The following is a 27498-nucleotide window of genomic DNA, read 5'->3' as shown; positions in this document are numbered from 1 at the left end:
ACCCTGGTCAGAACAAAAGGGCTTGGTACACTATTAGTTGATCCCGTTTAAGCCAGAGAAAGAAACTTGGTAACCAAGCATGGGCCATTGTGGAGGCAGCAGGCTGGATGGAGCAAAGTTTAGTACCTATCCCTGGTATATGGTGGGCCAGAAAGCCTCCCCCTCTTCCCTTCTCTCACCCAAGGTGAGAGGCAGTCCATCCCAGGTGAATGGGGAAACTGATTCCATTCAGTGCACATTCCCCTCCTGGTCCTTGTTCTTTGCCCTGAGGCTGCTCAGCACCTTCCCCTTCCCCAGGCCCTACACAGCACTCAACAGGACCCCAAGGACCCCCAAACTACAGCTGGGGGCGGGGGGGGGGCAACCTTTGTGCCCCACTGAACATTAAGCACATTTCTGATTTTTGTGCAAATTCTCACCCCTGTCCTGACCTTATCCAGGCACCATATTCCAGAAAATGCAGGGTTCTGGACTTGGAGGCTTAAATGCCTGCAGTCAGTGCAGGATCTTCAAGACGATAATAATGATAGTAATAATAATAATAATGGTATTTGTTAAACTCTGTGTGCCAAGCACTGCCCTGAGCACTGGGGTAGATATAAGGTTCTCAGGTTGGACACAGTCCCTGTCCCATGTGGGACTCACAGTCTTAATCCTCATTTTACAGATGAGGGAACTGAGGCCCAGAGAAGTTAAGTGACGTGCCCAAGGTCACACAGTAGACAAGTGGCAGAGAGGATTAGAACTCAGGTCCTTCTGACTCCGAGGCCCATGGTCCGTCTACTACGTCATGGTCTGGAGAGCATCAGTGGAGTTGGGGCTGGTCGGCTGTTTTCCACATCCCAAGGGTCACAGCAGAAGAGACTGTGTGATTGGACGTCAGACTAGACTTCTTGATTCAGGGAGGGAGACCCCAGAAAGGGGGCTGCCTCTGCAATTTACATGGAAGCAGGTGGCTGACCCGGATGACCTCTTGACAGCCTTCTGCCCAGCTGGGACATTTGTGGGTCTCAGGAACTCACATGGCTGTCGGAGGGGGTGGTTTCCGATTTCCGATTTGAAGGGGAAGAGGAACAGCACGTGGTGGAGGAAAAGGGAGGGTCCCTGGAGCCAGGCCCACCAAGGACACATACTGCCATCTCCGTTGATGCACGGGACTCTCTGTGTCCGTCCGTCTTCCCGCCGGACAGGAAACCCCCCCAACCAAGGGCAGGTTCGTGCCTGTCCCATCGCACTGCCGGGCAGGGAGCAGGGGGATTAGCTAGGCATCGCTGCACTGAGGCAGGAAGCCGGAGAGACTTTTGGGTATGGGTGCCGCCCTTCTGCCTCCTCAATTGCCTGCAGCTGTGTGTGGGCCCTGCAGAAGGGATCCAAGGAGAGAGAGCGGGAGTCGAGAGACAGAGAGGATGAAAGATGATTGGGGACTTCCGGTCGTGTCTCATCGTTCTCTCTTGAGAACAGGCTGGGTGCCACCAGGGAATGTCTGTAGTCTGCCAGTGTGGGAGTGCATGTGAGTATAGAAGCATGTTTACATGTGTGCACAAGTCTGTGCGTGCACGAAAGTGAGTGCAGGCTGGACTGAAATTTGAGCGCCTGCCCCATCCGGCCTCCAGTGACAGATGCTGCGGTGTCAATCTCTAAGTGGCTCTTTAAAGCCACATCCTCCAAGAAGCCTTCCTTGACTGAAGTGCTTAGTACAATATTCTGCACTTGTGAGCGCTCAATAAATACCATTGATTGATTGACTGAAGTCCTCCCTCACCTTCCCACATATGCCTCCCTCCTCAGTCTCCATGGCCTTCACGGACTCTCTTCTTTATTGATTATTGGTATATTCTTAATCTCCCTCACTGAGTACTAATTTATTTATAACCTAGCCTCTTCCTGTCTGCCAAATTAGTATCCGACCATCTGCGTCCTCTTGTGTCCCCCTTTCAGGAGGGCAGTGGCCACATTGCCCCCCGGGAATTGGCCTGTATGTCCAGTGCACCTAGTACGCCCTCTTTGATTTAGGCCCCCCTTCTCTCTAGAAATTGGGCAAAGGTCTTTTCCTCGCCCCACTCCCTTTGGGCCTGAGTTTTGACTTCCAGCGGGGCATTTGTTTTTGTTCGTTTGCAATATGAACAGTCTGATAGGCATCCAACTGCGCTCTTTTCAAGCCAAGGCCTGGGGCTTGCTACGTGGTGACCAATGGCTGCCCGGAGAGTTGTGGTGGTCTCTGTTAAGCGCTTACTTTGTGCCAAGCACTGTACTCAGCGCTGGGGTGGATACAAGCAAATCAGGTTGGGCACGGTCCCTGTCCCACATGGGGCTCATAGTCTCAATCCTCATTTTACAGAGAAGCAGCATGGTGTAGTGGATAGAGCACAGGCCTGGGTGTCAAAAGGTTATGAGTTCTAATCCTGGCTATGCCACTTGTCTGCTATGTGACCTTGGGCAAGTCACTTCACTTCCCTGTGCCTCAGTTTCCTCATCTGTAAAACGTGGATTGAGACTGTGAGCCCACTGTTGGGTAGGGACTGTCTCTATATGTTGCCAACTTGTACTTCTCAAGCGCTTAGTACAGTGCTGTGCACACAGTAAGCGCTCAATAAATACGATTGATTGATTGATTGATGTGGGCCAGGGACTGTGTCCAACCCAGTTTGTTTGTCCCCATGCCAGCGCTTAGTACAGTGCTTGGCACATAGTATGTGCTTAATAAATACCATTATTATTATTATTATGAGGTAACTAAGGCCCCGAGAAGTGAAGTGACTTGTTCACAGTCACACAGCAGACAAGGGGCAGAGCTGGGACTTGAACCCACGACCTTCTGCCTCAGCTGGGGAGCAGCAGCTGTAGTTGTGGGTTCTGATCTCAGCTCTGCCTCTTATCAGCTGGGTGACTTTGGGCCAATCACTTCACTGTGCCTCAGTGACCTCATCTGCAAAATGGGGATTAAAATTGTGAGTCCCATGTGGGACAACCTGCTGTCTATCTACCCCAGGGCTTAGAACAGTGCTTGGCACATCGTAATTGCTTAATAATAATAATTATGGCATAGAACAGTACTTGGCACAGTGCTGGGCACATATTAATTGTTTAATAATAATAATAATTATGGCATTTATTAAGCACTTACTATGTGCAAAGCACCGGCAGCATGGCTCAGTGGAAAGAGACCGGGCTTTGGAGTCAGAGGTCATGGGTTCAAATCCCTGCTCCGCCACTTGTCAGCTGTGTGACTTTGGGCAAGTCACTTAACTTCTCTGGGCCTCAGTTCCCTCATCTGTAAAATGGGGATTGAGACTGTGAACCCCCCGGTGGAACAGCCTGATCACCTTGTATCTCCCCAGCGCTTAGAACAATGCTTTGCACATAGTAAGTGCTTAACAAATACCATCATTATTATTATTATTCTAAAAGCACTGGGGAGGTTACAAGGTGATCACGTTGTCCCACGGTGGGGGGGGGGGGGAGGGGCTCACAGTCTTAATCCCCATTTTCCAGATGAGGTCACTGAGGCCCAGAAAATAATAATAATAATGGCATTTGTTAAGCGCTTACTATGTGCAAAGCACTGTTCTAAGCGCTGGGGGATAGAACATGATCGGGTTGTCCCACGTGGGGCTCACAGTCAATCCCCATTTACAGATGAGGTAATCCCCCTCTCCATCCCCCCATTTTACCTCCTTCCCTTCCCCACAGCACCTGTATATATGTTTGTACAGATTTATTACTCTATTTTACTTGTACATATCTATTCTATTTATTTTATTTTGTTAGTATGTTTGGTTTTGTTCTCCGTCTCCCCCTTTTAGACTGTGAGCCCACTTTGGGTAGGGACCGTCTCTATATGTTGCCAACTTGTACTTCCCAAGCGGTTAGTCCAGTGCTCTGCACACGGTAAGCGCTCAATACGATTGATGATGATGATGAGGTAACTGAGGCTCAGAGAAGTGAAGTGACTTGCCCAGGGTCACACAGCAGACAAGTGGTGGAGGCGGGATTCGAACCCATGACCTCCGACTCCAAAGCCCGGGGTCTTTCCACTGAGCCACGCTGAAGGGACTGGCCCAGAGTCCCCCAGCTGACAACTGGCGGAGGGAGGATTTGAACCTATGACCTCCGACTCTAAAGGGGCCGGTCTCTTTCCACTGAGCCTTGCTGCTTCTCCACCAAACGCCATTCGTTAGTAGTGTTAGGCTGGGCGCCGCGGCCGGGCCGGGCCGGCTGGGTCCGGTCGGATCCGGTCCACTGGGGCCCAGGCCGCGGCACTGGGGTGTCCGCGCGGCCGGAAGTGGGCGGGGGTGCCCGCCTCGCGCCCCCCCTGCCTCGCGCGCTCCCCCCCCCCCCGCCTCTCCCCTTTTAGACTGCGAGCCCACTGTTGGGTAGGGACTGTCTCTAGATGTTGCCAATTTGTACTTCCCAAGCGCTTAGTCCAGTGCTCTGCACATAGGAAGCGCTCAATAAATACGATTGATGATGATGATGCCTCGCGCGCTCCCCCTCCCCGCCTCTCGCGCGCGCCCCCCTCCCCGCCTCTCGCGCGCCTCCCCCGCCTCGCGCGCTCCCCCTCCCCGCCTCGCGCGCGCCCCTCCCGCCTCGCGCGCGCCCCCCCCGCCTCGCGCGCCCCCCCCCGCCTCGCGCGCCTCCCCCGCCTCGCGCGCTCCCCCCTCCCCGCCTCGCGCGCGCCCCTCCCGCCTCGCGCGCGCCCCCCCCGCCTCGCGCTCGCCCCCTCCCGCCTCGCGCGCGCCCCCCCCACTGCCTCGCGCGCGCCCCCCCCCGCCTCGCGCCCGCGCCCCCCCCCGGGCGGTGTTCCACAGGCCCGGGCCGGCTCCGCCCCTTTCCTCCTCCCCCCCCCCCCCCGCCCATGTTGACGAGGCTCCTGCCGCCGGCGCCGCCTCCGCCTCCATGTTGGAAACCTCCCAGCGGGGGAGGGGCGGGGCCCGGGGGTGGGGGAGGGGCCGCCTGAGGGGGAGGAGGGGGAGGAAGAGGAGGAGGCGGCGGCGGCGGCGGCGGCCTGAGGCGGGAAGGGTCGGCTCGGTGTCGCTCCCCGCCGCCCCCTCAGCCCCTTTAGCGGGGCGGGAGGAGGAGGAGGAGGAGAGGGCGGCGGCGGCGGCGGCGGCGGCGGCGGGCTCCCGGAGCGGCCCCGCCCCCTCCCTCCCCCCGCTCGCCCCCTCTCTCCGTCCTCCTCCTCCTCCTCCTCCCCCGCCGGCGGGCGGCCCGGCCCGGCCCGGCCCGGCCCGGGCTTCATGGTGACGAGGAGGAGGCGGTGGCGGCGGCGGCGGCGGCGTCTCCTCCTCCTCCTCCTCGGGCCCGGGCAGGCAGCCGCCCCTCGGGGGCTTGCAGGAGGGCGGCCCCCCCCCAGCGACCCCGGCCCCCCGGAGCCCCCGGGCCCGCGGCCGCCGCGCCCGGCCGGGCCCATGGACACCCCGTCCGTTATCACCCAGGTGACCAACCCCAAGGAGGACGAGGCCCTGCCCCCCGGAGCCCCCGAGAAAGGTAAGCGCCCGGACCGCCCTCCCGCTCCCCGGGGGTCGGGATCATCATCATCAATCCTATTTATTGAGCGCTTACTGTGTGCAGAGCAATCAATCAATCAATCAATCGTATTTATTGAGCGCTTACTATGTGCAGAGCACTGTACTAAGCGCTTGGGAAGTACAAATTGGCATCACATAGAGACAGTCCCTACCCAACAGTGGGCTCACAGTCTAAAAGGGGGAGACAGAGAACAGAACCAAACATACCAATAAAATAAAATAAAATAAGTAGGATAGAGCACTGGACTAAGCGCTTGCACTGTACTCCTCCTCCTCCTCCGGAGCCCCGCGAAGTGACCCTTCCTCTCCTCCGCCCGCTGTCGTCCGCTTCCCCCTGCCCGGTGACCATCCAAGGGGGTCGCGGTTGGAGGCCTGCCCACAGCCCGGCCCGTGCTTCCCGGGGGGTCTGCCCACCCCCTCCCCGGGCCTGGCACGGGGTGAGCCGGGGCAGTCCTCGAGCCCAGGGAGGGGCCAGCCCGGCACCCCGAGACTCACTCTCCTAGAACCCATCCCCCTTCTCACTTTGTAGGGTCCTACCAGGGCGGAATGTGTTGCCCGCCCTCCAAGCCCCAACCTTCGTGTGCCTGGGGTCCGGGTTGGCACCCGGGACCTCGTACGGCCCCCTCAAATCACCCCTCCTGCGGCGAACAGATGGGTGAGGGGAGTTTTGGGGGCACGGTGGGAGTTGTGCGAGCCGAGCGGTGGGAGCACCTTGGAAGTTGTGGGCACGTCGGAAATTGCGAGGCACAGCTGTGGGACCGCGTTGGGATTGGGCCGGTGGGATGGGCGTTGTGGGACACAGTTGTAGACTTGCGGAGAATCGCCGGGAGTTGTGTGGGTACAACTGTGGGGATGCAGTTGTTGTGGGGCGCCACAGGGAGTTGTTTGGGCACAGTTGTTCGTCCCTCAAGGCACCCCCTGCCCTAGCAGGCCTGACTTGACTTTTGCTTGGACCAGGCCGAAGTGTCTCTGTCCCCGGCGTGGCGGCCCGGTGCCCGTCTGGGGTGACGGGTGTCCAGGTTCCCGCCAGGATGGACCCTGTCTTTTCCTTCTCTCCCCACTCTACGCTTACTGAACTCCCAGCCCCTTCCAAGTGTCCGGGATGAGGCTGTGAGATGAAGTTGTGAACCGGTTACCCCTCCTGCCCCGTCACTCAGCCCCGCTCCTCCTGAATTCTTTCCCTCTTCCGCCCCCCGGGCTCCACGTCCAGTGACAACCGGCACGGTCCCCGACGCCTCACGAAGGACCCCAGCCAGGCCTTCAGCGGACACCCCCGGCCTTTGACGGACACATAGGCGTCTACTGGCGGTCACCCTATCACCCTCTTCCGGGGGAAGACTAGTGGGACCGTGTGAAAACCCTAGATAGCAGACACTCCCCCCCACACCCCCGTTTCCTCCAACGTGACGCCCGTCGTCCACCTCCTGTCATGGCCCGCGGAGAGCTCGGACTGTCCGGCCCCATGAGCTTCCCCGCAACTCCTCGGGAGCCCCCGGCTTCTGCCACTTCCTAGGCCATGGTGGGGTTGGGCCTCACGCTCCGTGCCCTCTTCTGCCTGCGGGAAGAGAACGGTTCGCAATGTACAGTAAACACTGTTCCCTAGCTCCCACCCGACCACGTTTCTGCTGCCGAAGCGCAGCCCGGTTTCCGGTGTGTTTCCGATGGAAAACGTTGGCGGACGCTGCTCTCACGACCCTTTGCTCCTGCCAGGGGGGGTGCGTGTTTGTGTGTGTGTGTGTGTGTGTGTGTGTGTATGTGTGTGTGTGTGGTTCTGAGCTCGTCCGCGGGCCTCCCCGCTGCAGGGTCCCACCCACGCCGAACCGTGCGGCCCTGTTGGGGCCTGTCGGTGAGACGTGAGCAGAGCGTGCTCAGGAGGCAGACACGCGGTGCCAACCGGAGAGGCGGGTGGGGAGGCCTGGCTTGGAGGGCCCTGAGGGATGGGTAGTCGGGGAAGGAGGGGAGAGAGCCTGGGCTGGAGGGATTGTTCCCAAGGATCTTAGGTCCTGAGCCGCCCCAGTTCGAGCTCGGAGACAGATGGGCCTGTTTTCAAATCGTACCTGCTGGCCGATCCTTCCTACCTCCCTTTGGAGCAGCTGATTTCCTCACATTTCTACTGAGATCAGCCTCCCCGGCGGCCCCGCACCCAACACCACCATTTCTGGGCCCTTTTCTTACCTTAGCCTTTCTCTCCATTGGGAAAATCGTCAGCAGTTGCTTTACCCCTGGCTGGTTTTGTACCTCCAAGTGTCGAGTTAATTATTAAATCTTCTCCACCACAGGAGAGAGAAGAGGAGAACCATACTCTCCACCACAGGAGAGTATGGTTGAGAGAAACTCCTCACTCTGGGCCTGGGGGAAAGAGCTCGTGTTTGGGGGCAGGACAGGAGAAACCCCCCCCCCCCCGAGGGTTTGAGTCCCTTCCTCCACCAACTGGCTTCTGCGTGACTTGGGTCAAGTCACTTTACTTCTTCGGGTCTCAGTTTTGTCATATGTGAAATGGGGGTAATGCCCTTTCTTCCTCTTGGCCCCTGATCCCCATGTAGGGCAGGGACCATGTGTGATCTCATGCTCCAGTTTCCAGCCCTGCACTCAGCACAGTGCTTGGACTCGAGTTAGAGTGGAACCGGTATCGTCATGCCTGATGACTTTGTGCAGGTCTCTCAGTTCACCCTCTTAAGATGGAGCCACAGTTCATAATTCCTTGTCACACGCATCACCTGAGCTGTGAGTCTAAATTATCTCAAGGCGGTGCAGACATCAATCATGCCGACACAGCATGGGACTCTGGGCTCACACCTTCCCTCCTCCCTTGAACTCCCTCCCTCTTCATATATGACATACCACCACCTTCCCCATCTTCAGAGCCCTCTTAAAATCATGTCTCCTTAAGGAAGCCTTCCCTGATTGACCTCTCATCTCCCCCCTCGATCCTCCCTCCCTTCTGCATTGCTCACACACTTGGGTCCTTATCCCGTAGCACTGTACATATTTTTAAATTCTGTTGTTTCCCTTTCCTGTAATTTATTTTAATGTCTCTTTAGGTTGTAAGCTCCCCGAGGGCAGTGAAAGTGTCTACAAGTGTCACTGTACTCTTCCAAGTGCTTAGGACAGTGCTCTGTCACAATAAGTGCTCAATCAATGGTACTAAGCGCTTGGAAGAGCACAGTAGAGTTGGTAGACATGATCCCTGTCTTAAAGGAGCTTGCAGACTCAGGGGGAGATAGAATATATCACATGTAGGGATAGCAGTAAGGTGTCAGGATATGTACATAAGCGCCGTAGAGCTGGGGGTAAGGGTGAGTAACAAACTGTTTAAGGGGTTACCAACCCAAATGCGGTATGGTGGGGGTGGTGGCGAATAAGATGGGGAAATGAAGGGTTGTCAGGGAAAGCATTTTGGAGGAGAGGTGATTGTAGGAGAAGGTGGGAAATAGTAGTGGTTTGGCGTATATGAAGCGGGAGGGAGTCCCAAGCCAGACGAAGGATGTGGGCGAGGGGTTGGCGATGAGATAGACGAGCTGGAGGTACAGTGAGTAGGTTGGAATTAGGAGAGCAAAGTGTGCGGGCTGGGCTGTAATGGGAGATGAGCAAGGCTAAGTAGGTGGGGGAGAGTTCCGCTAGAGAGGGACACCCCTCACTGATAGACTCCCGGAGGGGACAGACAGCATTTCTGTGTGGCCCAATATGGCCAGGGCTATCGGTCTCAAGTTAGCCTTGCTATTACCAGACGCCACTGGAGGTGAACCCAACCGACCACTGCAACGTCTCCCTCAACAAGGAAGGGTTGCTCCTCTCTGCACATTTCGGGCACAGTTGCATTTCCATCGAGGGCAAGGCGGTCGGCCTGGCGTACATCTTGGTCACTGCGAGACTGGGACCCTTTGGGAGGCCTGGGTCCCACAGTCTGTGTGAGAACTTCTGGGTCAGGAAATTGAAAACAGGTGTCCCGGGTGGTCTCCTTATTTCGGGAACCTGCAGCCTAACCTCTCTCACACAGGTGATGGCTTATGGTTTCCACTTAGTCTGGTCTCTGCACAGCTTTGTCAGGTGAAGTTTAGGTGAAGTCAGGTGATAGTGTTGTGCTTGCTTAATTATAATAATAAAAATAACAATAATAATGTGATATTTAGCCTCACTCTACTAAGGTAAATACAGAATAATCAGATTAGGCACAGTCCCAGTCCTACATGGGGCTCACAGTTTTATAGGTGAGGAAAGTGAGGCATAGAGATGTTAAGAACTTTGGTCAAGGTCACCATCAGGCCAGTGGCAGAGCTGGGACTAAACCTCAGATCTCCTGAGTCCTAGAGCTGGGCTTTTTTTGCCTGAACAGTGTAGTTCATTCAGTCTTTTTCTTCAGTGGGTCAGAAGAGCATTTAGCCTGAAATTGCCTGGGGCCGGCACGTGCCCTCTGTCGCCACTGTGGCCCGTGGCAGACGCTTCCAGAAGCTCCGACTGTGCAGGTGGCTGAGGCTTGCCCATGCCACCTTTGGCGTCTCTGTGGCCCCAGGAGTGGGCAGCCCCAGCCCCCGGCACCCCCACCCCCCATTAGGGGAGCTGACCTCAGAGGAGCGATGACCTGTGCAGAACAAGGGCTGGGGAATTGAGGTGGTTTCCCTCCTCTTGGAAATGGGTTTCCCCATCCTTGATCAGACAGAGGTTTTGTCAGCAGTGGACGTTCGGGTTTGTGCAATAATCAAATTGGACTGGGCAGAAGTATGGGGCAAAGTGCAGGCTGAATCCTCTTCCTCGTGTCTGTGGCCAGTTGGCACTCGGAAGTTCCCATGCTGGCCCCTCTGCCCCGGATGGAAGCTGGGGCCAAACTGGTCTCTGGAGCCCCGGCTTCATCAGCAGCGGGTATCAAGCCGAGCATTTGGGACAGGACAAAACGGTTGCGCTGTAAACTCATTTTGGGAAGGGAGTGTGCCTGTTCTATTGCTGTTTTGTACTTTCCCAAGCTCGTAGTACAGTGCTCTGTACACAGTAAGCACTCAATAAATACGATGGCTTGATTGTGTTAGTAGATGTAATAATCCCTGCCCACGAGGAGCTGTCAGTCTGCTGTGTGTAAAGCACTGTGATGAGTGCTTGGGAGAATACAGTAGAGTCTGTAGACACAATCCCTGTCTTTGAGAACCTGACATTCTTCTGTATGAAGAGCACTGTACTGAGTGCTTGAGAGAGTATAGTAGCGGTAGTGGACACGATCCCTGCCCTCCAGGAGCTGACAATTTACTGTGTGCACAGGGCAGTACTGAGGGCTTGGGAGAGTACGAAAGAATTAGTAGATGCGATCCCTGCCCTCAGGGAGCTTACCCTCTGGCTGGGGAGACAGGCATGGAAATAAATAATGGGCAAAAAGAAGCTGTAGAGTGTAAAGGAATACTCTTGTATGTATTCTTCCCCAGCACTTAGTACAGTGCTGTGCACACAGTAATTGCTGAATAAATACGGTTACTACAAAAATAGGAGCATAAATGCTGTGGTGGGTGAGTGGGTGAAAGGAAGGGGGGGGGCGAGTAATCGCGTAGGTGATGCCCAAGTCCTGAAGCGGCAGGCAAGGTGGAACAGGGTGGGGAGAAGTGAGAATAAGTCTTCCTGGAGGAGATGTGTTTTCAGAAGGGTCTCAAAGATGGGAGAGCGGCGATCGCCCAGTTGTAAAAGGGGAGGGAGCTAAGGGCAGGAGGAGGGGCATGAGCAGGAGGTCAGTGGCGAGAGGAATGAGAGCGAGACCCAGGGAGTAGCTGGTCTTGAGAGGAGCAGAACGTGCGAGCTGGGACGAAGTGGGAAAGAAGCAAGGATTAGCAGTGGGGAGAGAACGGACGGGGGAAGGGAGAGCAGGGGGAACTGCCGCAGCCCCATCCGCACCAAGGATCGGGGGTTCTGGTGTTAGGCCATTGACGACCCCGCCTGCCTGGTCCCCATGCCCTGTGGGGAGAGGGGTAAAATAAGCGCTTACTGTTTGAGAAGCACTATTCTAAGCACTGGGATACATACAGGTTAATCGGGTTGGACACAGTCCCTGTGCCACATGGGGCTCACAGTCTTAATTCCCATTTTACAGATGAGGTAACGGAAGCTTAGCATGGTGCTTGCTACGTAGTAAGTGCCAAACAGATGCCAAGGTGATGAAGACGATTTCTGGGCACCGGGTGATGGCCGGATCACTCTCTCTGTGTGCCGTGTGACGGGATCAAAACCTCACCCTCTCTGGGCCTCAGCCTCCCCGCCAGGGAGTGGGAATGATAGCTCTGGCCTCTGCTCGCCGGCATGCCAGAAGATTGACGTGAGTATGTGAGGGATCACGGAGTGTGCAAGCCGAATGGACCAGTCGATCGACGGGGTGTTGGGTTCCCTTCTCAGATGAGCCCCGAATGCGGTAGGGTGGGAGAGGGGTGGCAAGAGTCTCTGCAAGAGTTGGGAGGGATTAAGAGCAGGTTATGAAGGGAGGCCTGGGTTAGGGCCTTTTTCAGGACCATCATTACTTGGTACCCTCCCAAGTACTTAGTACAGTGCTCGACACAGATTAAGCACTCAGTAAATACCATGACAAACAGGGATCATATCTACCAACTCTACTGCATTGTACTCTCCCAAGCACTGAGTACAGTGCCTTGTGCAGAATAAGTACCCAATAAATAGCATGGGATTGATTGATGGATTGATTGTGGGAGGGCTGTCCTTCCAGCCTCCCACAGAGCTTGCGTTCACCCCAGTTACTTCAGCATTCACTCCCTCCTCCTTCCTCCTGTCTGTGAATGATTTCAGCACCCGTCTCCCACTGTGGAATGGAAGCTCCTCGAGTACAGGGATTGATTCTACTAATTCTGGCATACCCTCCCAAGCGCTCAGTACAGTGCTTGGCACTTTACAGTACAGCAGAACAGTGCTTGGCTCATAGTAAGCACTTAACAAATACCATAATCATTATTATTATTACAGTGCTCTGCACCCAGTAGGCACTAAGTCCCCAGGTTAATGGGGGCAAGATTCGGCCCTCTTGACCGGAATAGGCCCAGGGGTGGGGATCCCCTGGGCTCGGCCTGGTGTCGGGGGGCAGACAGACCCCTGGCCCACTTCCTGTCACTAATGTCCCGGCGAGTGTGTGGCCAGCAAGAGGCAGTGCCCGCCTGTGTCCTTCCTAGACCCAAGACGTTTGTTTCAGGAGCCCGGCCGAGTGACCGGGAAATCGCAACCCGAGTTCCGAAAGGCCTCCTCTAAAAGCCGGAAGAGGCTTTTGTTGTTACTGTGGGATGATGGGAGGCGACGCGGCTCCCGCTGCTCGCCTGGGTTTCCTGTGGAATCCTCTCCCCACCCTGTTTCCCCCCACAACTGCTAGTTCAGCACTACCTCCTTGCCTCGGCGCTTGGGCACTTGCCCCCTCCTCATCCCCCCTTCCACTCAGGTCCATATCTGTTCGCCCTGTCGCTTCACCCTATTGGTAATTCGTTCTGTCAACTAGTGGGATTGATCTGTCGTGTTTATTGAGCACTTTGTGCAGCGCTTGACTATCAGTCTCTCTAGACTATAAACTCATTGTGGGCAGGGAATGTCTCCATTATATTGTACTTTCCCAAGCACTTAGTACAGTGCTCTTCACACAGGTCTCAATAAATAAATGCTCTTCCCCGCTAGACTGTAAGCTCCTCGAGGGTGGGGATGATGTCTGCTTATGCTATTGAACTCTCCCAAGCGCTCAGTACAGTGCTCTTCATGGAATAAGAGCTCAATAAGCAGACCTGATTGACTGATTGATGGCTGAGTATCGGGGTTGATCCTGGTCCACCAGACGGGTCTCAGTCCTTGTCCTACCTGGTGCTCCCAGGCTCAAGAGGCAGGGAGAGCCAATGTCATTCAGAAAAAGATAGCAAAGAGATCTTCTTGCATGATACTGAAGTCTTAATAAACATTTCAAACATCCTTCTCCAGAATCATTCCTGGCTTGTCCTCCCCAACATTTGAATTTCAATAAATTTGCAGGAATAACTCTCTAAAAATAGCTCAGAGTGAATAGCAAATGTTCTAGCTGAGACCCCCCTTTTCAACAAGATCCCTGCTTTTTAGAAGATCAATCTGGATACATTTTTAATGCTTCTTTAAAATATAGATTTGGCAAATATTTTTTGGTCCCTGAAATCACATTACATAAGTGACTGAGTTCCTAGCAGCTGCTGTCAGCCTTACTCGGGAATGTGGCATTTTTCTGAGGATGGAAGGGCTGAGAATTCCATGAAATCGGAGTCGCCGATGCGGACCCCGGCCTGCCGCCCCTGGCTTTGGCGTGGCAGGTTCAGGATTGAAAGGCTGCTTTTGTCCTGGGAGTTGCCAGAGGGGCCTCCTGCGAACTCACCGGCGAGGTCCGGGTATCACAGCTCTCCCAATTTGAAGGAAGGTCTTGATGACCAGTTATGGCTCGCATTCCCAAGAAGCAGCATAGCCTAGTGAATAGAACCCAGGCTTGGGACTCTGAAGGATCTGGGTTCTAATCCTGGCTCTGCCACTTGTCTGCTGTGTGACCTTGGGCAAATCACTCCTCCGTGCCTCAGTCGCCTCATTCGAAAAATGGGAATTAACTTAGCCCAAGGTGGGGCAGGGACCGTGTACAAACTGACCAGCTTGTATCTACCCCAGCGATTAGTAGAGTGCCTGGCACATAGTAAGCACTTAACAAATATCATTTTGAAAAAAAGAGCTCTTAAGATGTGGGTTGGAGTCTGGCTTTCTGAGCTTTAGACTGCCATTTCCAGCTGGTAGAGTTGGCTAGCGGGTCTCCCCGGTGGCCTTCCTACCCAAGGAGCGGCCGATCGCTGCTCGTTCAAGGTGGCCTGCTCCGCTACCGCCGCCGTTGTACCGTTCACATCTCCGTCAGGCCCGGATCCCGGGATTGGCCTGCCATCCCCTGGACTTAGACACCTGGTTCACTTTTGGGGGAGCTGGTCCAGAATGTGTGGCCCCTGGCTCAGGTCTGGACATGGGCAGCAGGCCCTCGCCCACGTGGGGGCTGTGGGATGCCCTCAATCAGTGGTGTTTATTGAGCACTTGCTGTGTACAGAGCACTGTGCTAAGTGCTTCGGAGAGTATGATGTTAGACTTGTCTGCCCTCCAAGAGCTTATTGACTACTATGTGCAGAGTGATGTACTGAGAGCTTGGGAGAGAGCAATAGAGTTAGTAGACACAATCCATGCCCTCGAGGAGTGTCCAGTCTCCTCTGTGCAGAGCATGGTATTGAGCACTTGGGGGAGTCCAAAAGAGTTAGTAGGAATGCTCCCTGCCCACAAGGAGTTGACAGTCTTCTGTCAGTCAGTGAGTCATATTTATTGAGCGCTTACTGTATGCAGAGCGCTGTATTGAGAGCTTGGGAGGGAGCGCTGTAGTGAGCTCTTGGAAAAATACAACAGAATTAGTAGACAAGATCCCAGCCCTTAAGGAGCTTACTATTTAGTGGATGGGGGCCACAGGCCGCCTTCAGTCTGGTGGGGTCTGCTGGGGCAATTGGTGCCAGGTTCCGGCAAGGTTTGCCAACCTGTGAGAGGCCAAGCAGTGGTAAGTATCAAGTGTCCCCCCAGTCTAGGGCCCCCCCCCCCCCCCCACTGCCCCACTGCCCAGCCCCCCAGCCCTCTGGCCACAGTTGGGCAGAGGCTCTTCTGGCCACTCCCTGCTGGTGGAGGGGTGGCCAAGGAGCAAGCTCAGCAAGGGTTCAGTTTTCTACCTACACTGGAAGCATGTTGTGGGCAGGGAACATGCCTAGCACTTCTCTCCCCCCCTTCAAAACCTTATTAAAGGCACCTCTCCTCCAAGAAGCTTTCCTTGACTAAGCCCTTCTTTCCTTTTCTCCCACTGCGTTCTCCTTCACCCTGAATTGTTCCCTTTATTCATCCCCCCTTTCCAGCCCCACAGCACTTATGTACATGTCTGTAATTTATTTACTTGTATTGCCCATCACTCCCTCTAGACTGTAAGTTCATTGTGGGCAGGGAGTGTGTCTGTTTATTGTTATTTGTACTCTCCCAAGGGCTAAGTACAGTGCTGTACGCACAGAAAATGCTCAATAAATAAGATTGATTTAATGACCTCTGTTATACTTTACTCTCCCAAATGTTTACAGTACTCTACACACAGTAAGCACTCAGTAATTATCATTGATTGATTGATGGTCATCAAGAACTGACCCCAAACCCCTCTATCTGGGCAAAGCCTCTAGAGCCCACGTTAAGGCTACCTTTGTGTTGGCACGCATCAGTGTCTTCTGGGGCGTGTGCGGTGGATGGGTGGGATCAGACAGTCGGGCCACGGCAGTCCTCTAGACTTATTGTGGGTGGGGAATATTGTTCTATTGTACTCTTCCCAAGCACTTTGTTCAGTGCTCTGCACACAGTAAGTGCTCAGTAAATACAGTTGACTGACTGGTAGCAAAATGGGGCCCGTCCTACAAGCACGGGTTCCAGCTGGCGATGGGTGGCATCATGCGGAAGGGGAGGGGTTGGGTTGAGAAGCCATGGATGGACCAGTTAGTGAGAGGATTGAGCGTCCTCCCCAAGCTGAATCCTTCCGGATCCACCGACCAGTAGTATTTATTGGGTGTTCAGTGTGCTGAGTACAGTATTTAGCAGACAAGATCCCTGCCCTCAAGGAGTTTACAGTCTAAGCAAAGAGACAGACGTTAAAAATGAGCAGCAGAGTATAAAGGGCAGAACCCAAGAGTTTAGGTGACACAGAAGTACTGGAGTGTCAGTGGGAGGGGAAATAGGGTAGGGAGATGAGCAGTTAGTCAAGGAAGGCGTCTTGTAGGAGATGTCATCTCAGAAGGGCTTTGAAGGTGGGGAGAGGGAGGGAGCTGCAGACCGAGGGGAGGGTGTGAGGTAGAGAAGCAGCATGGTGAAGTGGATAGAACTCAGGCCTAGGAGTCAGGAGATCATGGGTTCTAATCCTGGCTCTGCCACTTGTCTGCTGTGTGACCATGGGCAAGTCACTTGACTTCCCCGGGCCTGTTACCTCATCTGTAAAATGAGGATTGAGACTGCGTGTCCCATGTGGGACAGGGACTGTGTCCAACCTGATTTTGATGTCCCCTTCTAGATGTCTAGACATCTAGATGTCCCCTTCTAGATGTCTAGACATCTAGATGTCCCCTTCTAGACTGTGAGCCCACTGTTGGGTAGGGACTGTCTCTATGTGTTGCCGACCTGTACTTCCCAAGCGCTTAGTACAGTGCTCTGCACACAGTAAGCAGTCAATAAATACGATTGATTGATTGATTGATTTGCTTGTATCCATCCCAGAGCTTAGCACAGTGCCTAGCATATAGTGCGCATTTAACAAATACCACAATTATTATTATTTATTAAGAGGTGAGAGAGACTAGAGGGAGGTACAGAGTGCAAATTGGCTTGATCGGAGCAAAGTGTGCAAGCCAAGGTGTAGTGGGAGAGGAGTGATGAATCAGCTTCTAATCTATGTGCTGTACTCAAGTGTGTGCAATGTGCTGTGCAGTGTAATCAATCAATCAGTGGTATGAAGTGAGGACTTCCTGTGTGCAGAACACTGTACTAAGTGCTTGGGAAAGTACTAAAGGGCTTAGTAATCTCAAACAGAAACAGAAACTTGTTTACTGTCAACTTTAAAGCTCTCAATTCCCTTGCCCCCCCCACCTCACCTCGCTGCTCTCCTAGTACAACCCAGCCCACATATTTCGCTCCTCAAATGCCAACCTACTCACTGTACCTCGATCTCATCCAAGTGCCGACCTCTTGCCCACGTCCTGCCTCTGACCTGGAACGCCCTCCCTTTTCGTTTCTGACAGACAATTCTTCTACTCCCCCCTCGCCCCCGCCTGCTTCAAAGCCGTATTGAAGGCACATCTCCTCCAAGAAGCTTTCCCTGATTAAGCCCTCTTTTGCTTATCATCCACTCCGTTCTGCATCACGTTGACCTACTCCCCCCACCCAGCCTCACAGCACTTATGTCCCTATCTGTAATTTTTTGATTTATATTAATGTCTGTCTCCCCCTCTAGACTGTAAGCTCGTTGTGGACAGGGAATGTGTCTGCTCTGTTGTTATATTGTACTCTCCCAAGTGCTTTCAATAAATATAATTGATTGATGGGATTGGTAGACAATTTCTCTGCCCTGAGGAGTTTACGGTCAAGTGGATAGTGCTTGGGATCATCAAATGGAATTAGACACACAGCCCTGCCCTTCTGGATATTACAGTTCTCAAGGATGTACTTTTCCTCTTCCTCTGGGCCTTGGAGGTGAGAAGCACCTGTTCCCTGTGTGTTTGGACCTGGGGAGAGGTCTGCATTTCAGCCTGCAAACCAGAATGCATCAGGGAGCATTCATTATTATGCATAAAGGAGGCATTTCTTTAAGCAGTGTGGTGTATTCATTCATTCGTTCAATCATATTTATTGAGCACTTACTGTGTGCAGAGCACTGTACTAAGCGCTTGGGAAGTACAAGTTGGCAACATACAGAGACGGTCCCTACCCAACAACGGGCTCACAGTCTAGAAGGGGGAGACAGACAACAAAACATGTGGACAGGTGTCAAGTCATCAAAATAAATAGAAATAAAGCTAGATGCACATCATTAACAAAATAAATAGAATAGTAAATATGTACAAGTAAAATAAATAGAGTAATAAATCTGTACAAACATATATACAGGTGCTGTGGGGAAGGGAAGGAGGTAGGGCAGGGGGATGGGGAGGAGGAGAGGAAAAAGGGGGCTCAGTCTGGGAAGGCCTCCTGAAGGAGGTGAGCTCTCAGTAGGGCTTTGAAGGGAGGAAGAGAGCTAGCTTGGCAGATGTGCAGAGGGAGGGCATTCCAGGCCAGGGGGAAGACGGCGGAACAGGTGAGAATGAGGTACAGTGAGGAGGTTAGCGGCAGAGAGTGCGGGCTGGGCTGGAGAAGGAGAGAAGGGAGGTGAGGTAGGAGGGGGCGAGGTGATGGACAGCCTTGAAGCCGAGAGTGAGGAGTTTTTGCCTGATGCGTAGGTTGACTGGCAGCCACTGGAGATTTTTGAGGAGGGGAGTAACATGCCCAGAGCGTTTCTGCACCAAGATGATCCGGGCAGCAGCGTGAAGTATAGACTGAAGTGGGGAGAGAAAGGAGGATGGGAGATCAGAGAGGAGGCTGATGCAGTAATCCAGTCGGGATAGGATGAGAGATTGAACCAGCAGGGTAGCGGTTTGGATGGAGAGGAAAGGGCGGATCTCGGCAATGTTACGGAGGTGAGACCGGCAGGTTTTGGTGACGGCTTGGATATGAGGGGTGAACGAGAGAGCGGAGTCGAGGATGACACCAAGGTTGCGGCCTTGTGAGTCGGGAAGGATGGTAGTGCCGTCTACAGTGACGGGAAAGTCAGGGAGAGGGCAGGGTTTGGGAGGGAAGATAAGGAGTTCAGTCTTGGACATATTGAGTTTTAGGTGGCGGGCAGACATCCAGATGGAGATGTCCTGAAGGCAGGAGGATAGAGCACAGGCCTGGGAGCCAGGAGGTCATGGGTTCAAATCCTGACTCCACCACGTGTCTGTGTGACCTTGGGCAAATGACTTCAATTCTCTGGTTATCAGTTACCTCATCTGTAAAATGGGGATCAAGACTGTGAGCCCCTTTGGGACAGGGACAGTGTCCAACCCGATTTGCTCGTGTCCACCCCAGCGCATAGTACAGTGCATGGCACATAGTAAGCTCTTAAATACTATTATTATTATTATTATTATTATTTTGCTCTGGCTGTGTGTTCCGAGCCCTGGGGCTGATACACTATTCATTCCTTCATTCAATCGCATTTATTGAGCGCACACTGTGTGCCGAGCACTACTAAGCACTTGGGAAGTACAAGTCGGCAACACGTAGGCAACAATGGGCTCACAGTCTAGAAATTACAACTACACTACAATCACACCGGACAGTATCCTTGTCCACCCGGGGCCCCCAGGGGAAGAGGGAGGGACGGCAGGGCCCCGTCTCACCCTGGCGTTGTACGGAGCGGGGAAGCGAAGCCCCGAGAGGGTGGGTGTTTTGCCCAAGGTCACCCAGCCCGGGTGTAGGGGGAGGGCTCGGAGCTGGGCCCGGATCCCGAGTCTCGTGACTCCCAGTACCGTGCGTTTCCCCGAGGCCCCGGTCGGGCCCCCGGGGTGGGGGGCGGGCCTGGCCACGGGGGCCCCTCTCGCCCCGCCCCCAGGGGGGCCGAGCCTTTGAGACGCCTCCGCCGCCGCGGAGGCCCAGGGCAGGGTTGGAGGACCCGGGGGCGTCGCCGGTGACCGAGTGGTCCGTACCCACCGCACCCCGTGCCTCCCCAGTGCTTCCCGAGACCCTCTTGTTACTCCCCAGCCTGTAGCTCCACGGTGATGATGATGTTATTTGTTAAGCGCTTACTGTGTGCCAGGCACTGTACTAAGCGCTGGAGTGGTTCCAACACATCCAACAGAGAAGCAACGTGGCTTAATGGAAAGAGCCCGGGCTTGGGAATCAGGGGTCATGGGTTCAAATGCCGGCTCTGCCAATTGTCAGCCGTGTGACTGGGCAAATCACTTAACTTCTCTGAGCCTCAGAAAGCAGCGTGGCTCAGTGGAAAGAGCACGGGCTTTGGAGTCAGAGGTCATGGGTTCTCCGCCACATGTCTGCTGTGTGACCTTGGGCAAGTCACTTAACTTCTCTGAGCCTCAGTTACCTCATCTGTAAAATGGGGATTAAGACTGTGAGCCCCCTGGGGGACAACCTGATCACCTTGTAACCTCCCCAGCGCTTAGAACAGTGCTTTACACATAATAAGCGCTTAATAAATGCCATCTTTATTATTATTAGGTCATGGGTTCTAATCCCGGCTCTGCCAGTTGTCAGCTGTGTGACTTCAGGCAAGTCACTTCACTTCTCTGTGCCTCAGTTATCTCATCTGTAAAATGGGGATTAAGACTGTTATTCCCCCGGGGGACAACCTGATCACCTTGTAACCTCCCCAGCGCTTAGAACAGTGCTTTGCACATAGTAAGTGCGTAACAAATGCCATTAAAAAAAATCGAGTTGGACACAGTCCCTGCCCCACGTGGGGCGCAGAGTCTCAATCCCTATTTTACAGGTGAGGTAACTGAGGCACAGAGAAGTAATGCGACTTGCTCAAGGTCACACAGCTGACAAGTGGTGGAGACAGGACTAAAACCCTTGACCTTCAGACTTCCAGACACGTGCTGTATCCACTATACCATGCTGTCCAGGACCCTCTCTTTCCCCCCTGCACAGCCCGTGGCTCCCGGAGACTTTCCCCTGTCAGTCTGAGGCCTCCCGGGACCCTCCCCCAACCCTTCCCAGCCCAGAACCCCGGATTCGAAGATAGAGGTGCAGCAGCGTGACCTGTGGAGAGCAGAGGTTCCCAGGGTGGAGCAAACCCAGGAAAGACAAGGTGGAAGCTGAGAAAGAAGGCTTGCAGCCACCCGCCTACCTTCCGCAGGCGGAGCACCCCGAGGGGACTGCCAACCATGGGGTGGCAGGTAAGGGGCAGGGCCGATCTTTATCTTACTCTATTGGGCTCTCCCAAGCATTCAGTACAGTACTCTTCATACAGTAAGTGCTCAATAAATGTCACTGATGGATTTAAAACCATAGCAAAGTAATTGCTCAGCTGCTCTCTCCAGGGATCGAGGGTAGGCGTGAAGTGAGACTGCAGTGCTTGGGAAGGAGGGAGGATGCAGCTTGCTTGTCTTGGGGCTGTTCTTTCTCCCCGTTCGCTGGGAGCAAGTGTAAGCCCGAGACGTAGGGCCGCCTCTACCACCATTCGTGAAGTGACTGGGCACCTGTCCAGGGAGGATTTCTTTGTTCGTCTGTGGCTGCGGTAAATAGAAGGCAGGGGCACCAGCCGGTTCATCCAGGCCGGCCCTCGTCAGCCGTGGTGGACGCCCACGCAGAGCTGAGCGGGCGGGGTCAGCCGAGGCAGCCTTCACTTCCTGCCTCAGAGGGGAAGCAAAGCGTCCATCAGCGGGAGAGGTGACCGAAGCCCAGAATGTCCGGTTGAGGCCGGTGCCGACAGGCGGCCGGGTGGACTTGCGGCTTTCTGGGTGGTCCCAAGCGACACTCTCCTGGGACCCCCGGTAGATTACTGTTGAGCTGGGGGGTGGCCAGGGTCAGCTTGGGAACCGAAGCCACGTGGCAGGCAGTCTGGGCTGGGAGTGTGTGGGGCCATGGGAATTGAGGGGGCAGCATCCCCCTACTGGGGAAGGTTGCAAAATGACCAGGCCCTTCAGCTGGCTCCTGGGCTGAGAGCCGGAGTGCAGTTCCTTGTGTCCATCCTTCCCCGACAGAAGACAGGATTCTTCTAGCAGTCTCAGAATCTCTCCCCAGTCCTTCCAGCCTCCCCTTCATTTCCAGCCAAGGGTCACTGTTCCCTCTAGTTTTCGCTCTGACCTGTGAGTGTGACCTTTGACTCTTCAGTGAGTTGGGGCCGTGGTGATGATGTCCAGTTTCCTGTTAAGGGTCGGAATGGGGTTGGGGGGTATGTGTTTAGTCCGTGCCTTCAACTCGGGCCAATCCCATGCTCTGCTGGCCGGGCAAGTGTGATGTGTGTCTAAGAGTAGTAGCCGGCGTCAATTCCGATTCTGGGATGTTTTTGAGTTTCCATCCTCCCCCCTACTCCCTGAGGGGGTTCCCTCCTCATCCTCCCGCCTGCTCCCACCAGTCATTGCCCAGCCGTGCCTATCTGACCTCCCCATTAGACTGTGAGCCTGTGGAGGGCAGGACCGCTGCTGGGCTCTCGCACGTGTTGCGGATGTTGCTGTGCACACAGTAGGCGCTTAACCTGTGAGGCTGGTCGACAGAGGGGAGGGATGGCTGGGTGGACGGGGAGAAGCTTCTCATGCTGACTGTGCTTGGGTGGGCCGAAGGGTCGATGGGGTGGCATTTTTGGCCACTTCATACTCACATGGAGAGTGGTACCCTGTGTCTTCCCCGAGCCCCAGGCAGCTCTGCCAATAATGAATCCAACATTGAGAAGCAGTGTGGTCTAGTGGCTAGAGCCTGGGCCTGGGAGTAAGAAGGTTATAATCCCGGCTTCACCACTCTCTGTTGTGTGCCATTAAGCAAGTCAGTTCACTTCTCTGGGCCTCAGTTACCTCATCTGGAAAATGGGGATTGACCGTGGGCCTCATGTGGGACTCGGACTGTGTCCCAACATTATTAGCTTGTATCTAACCCAGTGCTTAGTACAGTGCCTGGCACGTAGTAAACGCTTAACAAATACAATTAAAAAACAAAGATAAAAAACCTTTCTCATTAGCCCTTGTTTCATCCCTGACCCTTTCAGCGAAGCTAAGCCACTGATGGAGGGGCCCCCTGGCAGCCAAGGGCAACCTATAGGCCTGTTGGGCTTTTGCCTGGCAACTGAGGCAGCCAGTCCAGGTTGGCCTGGTCTGGGGGGGAGGATGCGATAACGAGCCCCTCACATGTCCAGGTCATCCTCCCGAGGTCAGGTGGGGCAAGGTGCGCTTCTCAGCAGGGGCTGGGCCACTGGGGCCGGGCTGGAAGAGAGGGCCCAACTCCCCAATTCCTTCGAGCCCCCAATGACCGGTATCGGTGGCTTCTCCAGTAAGCTGGGGGCCAAGGTGGGGAGCTGCCGCTGGAGTGTTGCTAGGAGACGCTCCACGTTTCCGGGCACAGATCTTCCAGCGTGGAGGGTGGCCGCCCGCCCACATGGCACGCGGCACCCGGAAATGGCTGAGACGGCAGCGGTGGCTCCGTGATGTGCATTTTCCAGGCTCCTCGTGATGGAGAGAGGGGTCGGGGCTGTGGCACAGGGGACATTGGTCATCTTGGCTTGGCCTTCTGTGTCGGGGGGGGATGCTGCCAGGCCGGCCCAGACCTCCCAGTGTTACCCTCCTTTCATCCTTGCTCTGCCCCCTCGGGGTGCAGGTGGAGCGGAAGTCACGATGGCCAAGGCACACCCCTTCCCCGCCGAAGGTGGACGGAGATGGCAGGTTGGCTGGAGGCTGCCCTCCTGTTGACATCCGCCCCTGATCTCAGGGGGCCTCGGAGCCATCCTCTTGGACGCCAGGCCCGGAATCAGTCCATCTGGGTTAGGTACTGGGCATCGCCTCCGGGCAGAGTTCTGTACCAGGTGTTCGGGAGAGGACAGTGCAAGCGGAGCAACCCCCTTCCCGTCTGCTGTCTGGTAGCATTTAGTCCAATGTGGACTGGCTTGGATGTTTGAAGGAGCTGCTGGAGGAAGGATGAAGGGTGGCAGCAGGGCCCGGGACCCGCCAACAGACCAGCCCACTGCAGTCCTAGCGTCCATCATATCCTCTCCCAAATGAGGGTCCTAAGGTGGGGATGGGGCTTGGGCATTGGAGTCTGCTGGGGAATTTCCCACCATTTTCTGGTCCCTGAGCTGTGTAATTGAAATCTGAGAGTGTTCAGAGGGCACACAACTGAGTTAGGGGTGTTGGTTGGTCCATTCTGAGTCACTGGGGAGAATCAGTGGTGTTGGATAGTCTGTAGTGGGTCACTGGGAAGAGTCGGGACTGTTGGGTGGAACGTGCCGGATCACTGGGGGAGAGTCAGGGCTGGAGAGGGGAGAGGCGGGACTGTCGGATGGATGGTATATGTTAGATCACTGGAGGGTAGTCACAGATGTTGAATGGTCTATATTGGGTTACTGGGGTGTGGGCTTGGGCACCCCAGGAACTTTCCAAGTCTCGGCCCACGTTCACAGGAACTGGGGGCTGGCCCTGACCCCCCAGCAGAGATGACTCAGTCGTCAGCACACGACTGGCCGTCAGCAGATGGCGGCCGGTGCTCACCCAGGACTCCTGGCTGGCCTGTGAAGACTTCCCCAGGAGTCACCGAGGAACTTTCTGGGAGATAGTGCCCTGTTAAAGCATCTCTTCTTGTCTGACCAAAGGCAGCTCACATTTATTCAGCTATTCACATGCCCATCTTGCCTGAAGACAGGCCTCGCCTGGCCCTGTTCCCCCTTTAGAGAAGCAACGCGACCTAGTGGAAAGAGCCCAGGGCTGGGGATCACAGGATTTGGGTTCTAATCCTAGCTCTCCCCCTACATGCACGCATGCACATGTGTTATACACACACGCGCGCGCGCGCACACACACACACACACACACACACACACACTCATTCACACATCCCTGAAGGGATGGCGTCCTGTGTGGCTGCCTACAGAACTTTCGTAGCAGAGCCCCAGTAAAGTCAGTGGCCCCCCAGCCACTACCACCCCAGTTCTTGATTGCCAACTACACACTTAATGTACTCAGTCACCTGGAGCTCTTCTGAACACACTGATTACATCCCCACCATCTCTCTTTCCTCCTGCCAGTGTTTGCCTCCCCACTTCACCCATACAGCCCTCCCCACCTCCCCTACCTCCTTGAGTGTCTACTCTGTTGTATTCTCCCGAGCTCTTTAATACCATCCTCTGCACTTAGTGGACTGTAACCTCCTTGAGGGCAGGGATCCTGTCTTTTGTACTCTCCCAAGCACTAAATACAGTGTTCTATACACTGGGGACTCTATGATCCTCGAGGGCAGGGAATAATAATGATAATGATGGTATTTGTTAAGCACTTACTATGTGCCAAGCACTGAATCTGCTAACTTTATTGCACTCTCCCAAGTGCTTAGTACAATGCTCTGCCCACCACAGAGATTCAGTAAATAATAATACCCATAGTAACTATGGTATTTAAGTGCTTAATGTGTGTTAAGCACTTGTCTAAGCTCTGGGATAGATTAAAGATAATCAGGTCAGACATAGTCCCTGTCCCACATGGGGCTCACAGTCTAATAAGTAGGAGGGAGAACAGGTACTGAATCCCCATTTTACAGATAAGGGAACTGAGGCACAGGGAAGCAAAGTGCTGCTGCCCAAGGTCACGCAGCAAGTAATTGGTGGAGCCTAGATTACAGTCAGGTCTTCTGGTTTCCTGGCCCCATGCTTGCAGGTACTCGCTCTCTCTTGCTCCCTGCCCCCACCCTCGCCGAATTGTACTTTTTAAGCACTTAGTACAGTGCTCTGCACACAGTAAGCGCTCAATAAATACGATTGAATGAGCCCGCCCCCACCGCCTATGGCTGGGTTAGAGAGTTGTTGACCTTTGCATTTGTTGATGACACTGCCCCCAGCCTTTGTTATGCTGCATGTGTGCCCTCCCCCCACACCACACACAAACACAGCCCCCCTCACCCCCACCCCCCGGCATTTCGCCACCGCTGGCCCTATTCCCACCGGGGCCACAGATGCAGTGTGGCCGCCTAGTCTGGCTTTGTGAACAGAAAGCCCAGGCGGTCTCTCTGCGGAGACCAGTCTCCCCCCCTCTGCGAGTGCATCGGTATTTATGAGCGCAGCATCTGTTGACAAAATGGCTCGTATTTGTAAAGCTCATTATCGACATTAATTAGGTTAAAATCCTCAGGAGTACGACTGCATTCTCAAGAGCCCGGGCCTCCACCGGGAACCCCTGCGAGAGGCACACATCTCTCTCTCTCTGAGATGTCCCAGGTGACGCCGATGAGATTTGGGGTCCCGTCCAGGGATCCCCAATCTGCCGTTGCTCTTTAACAAGCTTCCCTTTTTGTTTCTCTAGTAGCGGAACCCCGGGGACAATGTGCTGGGTCCGATTTTAAGGTGGAATTGCCCCTTCAGGCGGCAGCGAGGCCTGATCGAACTGGGAATTGGGAATCTGTGAAGCACCATGGCCTAGTGGATAGAGCACAGGCCTGGGAATCAGAAGGACCTGGGTTCTAATCCCAACTCTGCCACTTGTCTGCTGTGTGGCCTAGGGCAAGTCACTTCACTTCTCTGTGCCTCAGTTACCTCATCTATCAAACGGGGTTTAAGATTATGAGCCCCATGTGGGACAGGGACTGTGTCCAATCTTATTACCTTGTATCTACCCCAGCGCTTAATACAGTGCCTGGCATATAGTAAGTCTTCAACAGATACCACTATTATTATTATCATTATTGTTATTAGTCTTGGATCTACCACTTGTCAGCTGGGTGACCCTGGACAAGGCTATTTAATCGCCTTGGGCCTTGGTTTCCTCTTTTATAAAATGGTGATACAGTACCTGTCCCTTCTCACTTGTAGACGCCAAGCCCACTCTGGGACTGTTGATGATCTGATTATCTTATATCTACCACATTGCAGGCCACCTAGTAAGCCCTTAATACATACCGCTATCACCATCTTTAACTCAGAAATAATGGGGTAAGCCCTTGTCCGCCTAGACTGGGTCAGGGAGGGTCTGTCCGGAGACAGAGGGACGGCCTCCCTCCTTCCCACCCAGAGGGTTTAGGTATTTTTTAGAAGAGGCTTATGGGGCTTGTTCTCTTCTCATTGGTCTGAGAAGGTAAGCAGAATCACTGGGGTGTTTTGGGGAGTTGCAGAAGCCCTCCTGGCTAGCTGGAGTGTGTGGGCCCCTTGCGGTTGTGTACCCCGCCACTCCAGCTTCGATAGCTGTGCCCGGACCGTGTCTCCCAGAAACGGGCCTGGCTTTGTTGTAAGGAATATTTCCCAGTTCATTTGTGTCGATCTTCTAGACTGTGAGCCCGCTGTTGGGTAGGGACCGTCCCTATATGTTGCCAACTTGTACTTCCCAAGCGCTTAGTACAGTGCTCTGCACACAGTAAGCGCTCAATAAATACGATTGAATGAATGAATGAATAAAGTGCTGTGGGGTTGAGAGTGGGATGTCGCTAACCCCCGTCGCCTTTCAGTTTGGAAGCTTTTCCACCTCCGCGATGCAAGTCCCCCAGCTAAGTGCTGGGGTAAGTAGAGTGCCTTCCAGGTGCCACCGATTACCCTGCCAAACCACTGAATGGCTTCAGGCCCAGTCCCTGACCCCCATGAGGGCCCCGCAGGCTACTAGAGAGGAAGAGCATAGGACAGCGGAGGAAACTGAGGCCCAGAGAGGGAGAGCAACTTGGCCGAGGACACACAGAGCGGGTCAGGGACTGAGCTGGG

General features: G+C 54.4%; 1 protein-coding gene across 1 annotated transcript in view; it reads left to right on the top strand.

Annotated features, from left to right (window-relative positions):
* Positions 1-5266: 5266 nt before the first annotated feature.
* CTDSPL (CTD small phosphatase like) overlaps positions 5267-27498 on the top strand; it is a 36877-nt gene continuing 14645 nt past the window's right edge. Inside the window, exon 1 of the mRNA XM_038755704.1 lies at positions 5267-5487. Coding sequence (XP_038611632.1) covers positions 5409-5487 — 79 coding nt within the window. The 5' untranslated portion in view covers positions 5267-5408. The remainder of the gene's footprint in view (positions 5488-27498) is intronic.

The sequence above is a fragment of the Tachyglossus aculeatus genome, chromosome 13, assembly GCF_015852505.1.
Source record: "Tachyglossus aculeatus isolate mTacAcu1 chromosome 13, mTacAcu1.pri, whole genome shotgun sequence".
NCBI lineage: Eukaryota > Metazoa > Chordata > Mammalia > Monotremata > Tachyglossidae > Tachyglossus > Tachyglossus aculeatus.
This window is presented reverse-complemented; position numbering and strand designations above follow the sequence as displayed.